The sequence below is a fragment of the Durio zibethinus genome, chromosome 19 (genome assembly GCF_047325235.1).
Source record: "Durio zibethinus cultivar Kanyao isolate XHJ-2024 chromosome 19, ASM4732523v1, whole genome shotgun sequence".
NCBI classification, from domain to species: Eukaryota; Viridiplantae; Streptophyta; class Magnoliopsida; order Malvales; family Malvaceae; genus Durio; species Durio zibethinus.
Genome location: NC_143180.1, coordinates 4,239,257 through 4,242,831, shown reverse-complemented (window position 1 = coordinate 4,242,831; position 3,575 = coordinate 4,239,257). Strand labels below are relative to the sequence as shown.

At 30.5% G+C, this 3,575-nt stretch overlaps 1 protein-coding gene across 1 annotated transcript; it reads left to right on the top strand.

Annotated features, from left to right (window-relative positions):
* The first annotated feature begins 2,337 nt into the window (after positions 1-2,337).
* Positions 2,338-3,253, top strand: LOC149513363 (extracellular ribonuclease LE-like). Its single transcript, XM_089748994.1, has 2 exons — positions 2,338-2,604; positions 2,701-3,253. Exons 1-2 carry the CDS (start codon positions 2,362-2,364, stop codon positions 3,139-3,141), a joined length of 684 nt encoding a protein of 227 aa, XP_089605120.1. The 5' UTR covers positions 2,338-2,361; the 3' UTR covers positions 3,142-3,253.
* The last annotated feature ends 322 nt before the right edge of the window (positions 3,254-3,575 follow it).

The window sequence follows — 3,575 nt, the reverse complement described above, 5'->3', positions numbered from 1 at the left end:
TAACATAATAAGAAAAAAAATATGATAATTTTAAAAGTAATAGAAGGGAAAAACAACTGTTAGAAAATATTATTATTATATAAATAATTAAGTCAATAACATAAAATGTTAATTAATTATTATTTTTATAAATACATAAAAATATGAGTAATAAATAATAAAAATTTATTAAAATAAACTAGTGAGAGGAACAACAAAATTTCTCTCATATTTGAATGCTATCATTATATCATTTTTTGTCTTAAAAATTTGTTAACGTAAATATTTGTAAAGTAATTTTATTTTTTAAGTAGTAAAAATATTTGTGTAATAGTCAAAAAAATGTCACATCTTAATCGAGTGGCATTTGAAATATATTGATTTTTTTTTTATAAAAGGACATTGAAATTTGCAATCAAAATACCTATAAAAAATCATATAAATTAAATGGTACAACGGTAGCTTTATTTTTTTTTTTTTTGTATTATGTTAATAAATTTCTAAGATATAAAAAATCATACAAATAAAATTGGAAAATATATAAAATAAATAAACAAAAAAATAATTTTAAGATTAAAAAGGCAACATAAAATAATTGATATTTTAAAAATAAAAAAAAAATTATTAAGATGAATACTGAAATTTATGTTAATTATTGTTGTAATATTGTTATTTGTTCCATTGCCAAAGGGTTTAAGCTCTAGCCTTCCTTGCCATCTATCTACATCTTCCTTTGTTTCGATTTATACAACATTTTCAATTTTCTCAAATTGTTTAAGGACATGTTTATGCACGGTTAGTAAAAGAGCATGTTCTGACTTACAAGCCTTTACTTTTGAAACTACATTTGGCTCTTCAGCTATTTCGTTGAAAGAGGGTGTATTTTTGTCTCAAATTTTCATGTGCTTGGGCTATAGAACCTCTTGGATCATGGGTGGTACGCACAGATTTTTGTAAGGAAAAACTTTTTTCTGACGTTTCGGTGCTGGTAGATCGTTCTGAATAGAAGCATTAACAAATTCGATCATCGGTGCTATTTGTCCATGCAGAGGGATAAATTTTAGTGTTCAAGTGCTGAAAGTTCTAAATTGCAAAATAATCTATCCTTTTATTTGTACCTTATCGCTTTTATACAATTTTTTTTATTATTTTCGTGTCATATTTAAAATGATGATATCTAGAAATTTAATGAAGGATGAAAGTATTAAGTTATATCACGAATCCATGTACATCACAATAACAATATAACAGCACGGTAGCAAAAATGAGAATGCAAAACCAGAATACTTGCCACTAGGTGTGAAAGGTTTTCAAGCTTTCCAGAAATGACATCTCTTGCAGCTGCATTCTTTTTCTTTTCATAGCATGAGAAACTTCAGAGCCAGCTTCTGGTGGTGAGTACACACTGAAGAAGGTATTAAGCTACTCATTGATTGAAAAGATAACTCCGTTTTGCTTGACCAAGTCGTGTATTGTATGATCCACCACCAATAATAAAGAGAAAACTGTCCTGAGATAGAGCTATATAAATATATATATAATATTTTTTAGCTCAAAACCATCCATTCGTGATTTCAAAAGACTGGTTTCTGGAATATAGCACACTGAAACAAAAAGCAACAAATATATATATATAATTAATTAATTAAATTTTTAAAAATAAAAAAATAGTATTAAGATACTTGAAAAGGGGAAAATTATATATATTTGCATCATTTGAGTTTTAGCACTGCATATTATATATATATTTTACAGTGAACAATTAAATCTATAATTTCTATTGAAGCCAGGCTTGATAGATTGGATAAGTAATTTCAAGAGAATCTCAGTCAATATATATGCAGGCCAATTCCAATGCTCATTTCCATTCCAACTCTGATTCTTTATATCTCAATCTGCTAACAAATCCCAAACTTAAAATTGACAGAAAACAGATTGTGAAGCTTATTAATTGACTATCAAAAAAGCTATAAAAACCAAGTTATTACAATCAATTTTATCAAATCTCAATTAGATTAAGACAGATAACCATTCCAACTCAGTTCCTTGTAAATGAAAGTAATACAAGATAATGAAATATTCCCAAAATGTAAAAGATGTCTGTGGATTATTTTTTCCAAATTATAAGAAAGATACTTAATTCCGTGACATTGAATGAAAAAAGAAAAATCAAAAAGAAGAAAAGCAGATATTAATTGAGGTTAAGGCACAATTTTGCAAACAAAAACAACCCAACCTTTGCTTGCTTCGTCTGGATTTCACGAAGAAAACAGTGTGCTTGCGACCCCAACACTAAAACCAAAAGACTATAAATACATTAGCCTGATATAGTTTCATCACAACTTGAAATAACTTGAAAAGAAAACAAAAATCAAAAGAGAAATGAATGTTTTCAAGCTTTTCTTCCTCCTTCCCCTGCTAGCTCTTTGCTCTGTTGCTCTTGCACAGAGCAACTACGACCACCACTGGCTGGTTCAAACCTGGCCAAATGGGTACTGTTCTGGTAATCCTTGTGGCTTGACCGTGCTTCCACAGAGATTAGTGATTCATGGCCTTTGGCCAGCTAATAGTTCTGGATTGACTCCTACTTTGTGCCCAAATATAGTCGCTGATCCAAAACCTTTGGTATGCGATTTGTTTCGATTTTCATTTTATTCTAACCTTAATTATTTGGATGTATTTGCAATTGTGGTTATTAACATACAAAATGTCATTTTGTAGTTCCAATATTTTCCCCCGCAATTACAGAATGACATGAGCAGACTTTGGCCTTCCATTGGTAAGTGGGCTAACAATGAGATATTTTGGGTGCATGAGTGGCAGCAACACGGTTCTTGCCAAGCCAAGCCGCCACAGCCTTATTATTCCACTGCCATTCAATTGATGAAGAGTACTGTAGACCTTGATTTGGCTATCAAAGCTGCAATTCCAGTGGGAGGTTTTGCTCCTAGAGGTGATATCATCAATGCGGTCAGAGGAAAAGTAGGAAATGTTACTCCACTCCTTCGATGTGTGAAGAAACCGAATGGTAATTATCTATTGTCAGAGATCACAGTTTGCGTCGACAAACAAGGAATCAAGGTGATATCATGCAACGTCGGAAAGGAGAATGTTCGTGACAATTGTGGGACAACAATCAAATTTCCAGCCCGAGTGGAATGAATGCTGATTTACATGTGTAATTTGCCACTTCTATTGCAGTAATCAATTTATAATTATCTGTGCTATGTTTTTAAGTTTAATTTTATATGAATAAGATCTTTATTGATTTGCTTTAAAACGATTGGTTTACACACAAACAGCAACAATCAAATTTGGCATACAAGTATGAGCATGTAAGGTGGTCTCCACCAGCACCACCGCCTGTCTATTTTTACAAGATAAATTTTATTTTAATTGATGCTAATTAAGAACAAAAAAAAAATGGAAAACCCTTGTAAGCAAAATACAACAGTTTTAAAAATTTTTATATATACTTGATTACAAAAAGCTATTATATATTATATAAGTTACCATGCATTCACGCCTATAATTATAAGTTGTACATGTACTTGGTTTAAGTCCAACGAAAAAAATGCATGGCTACTGATATATGC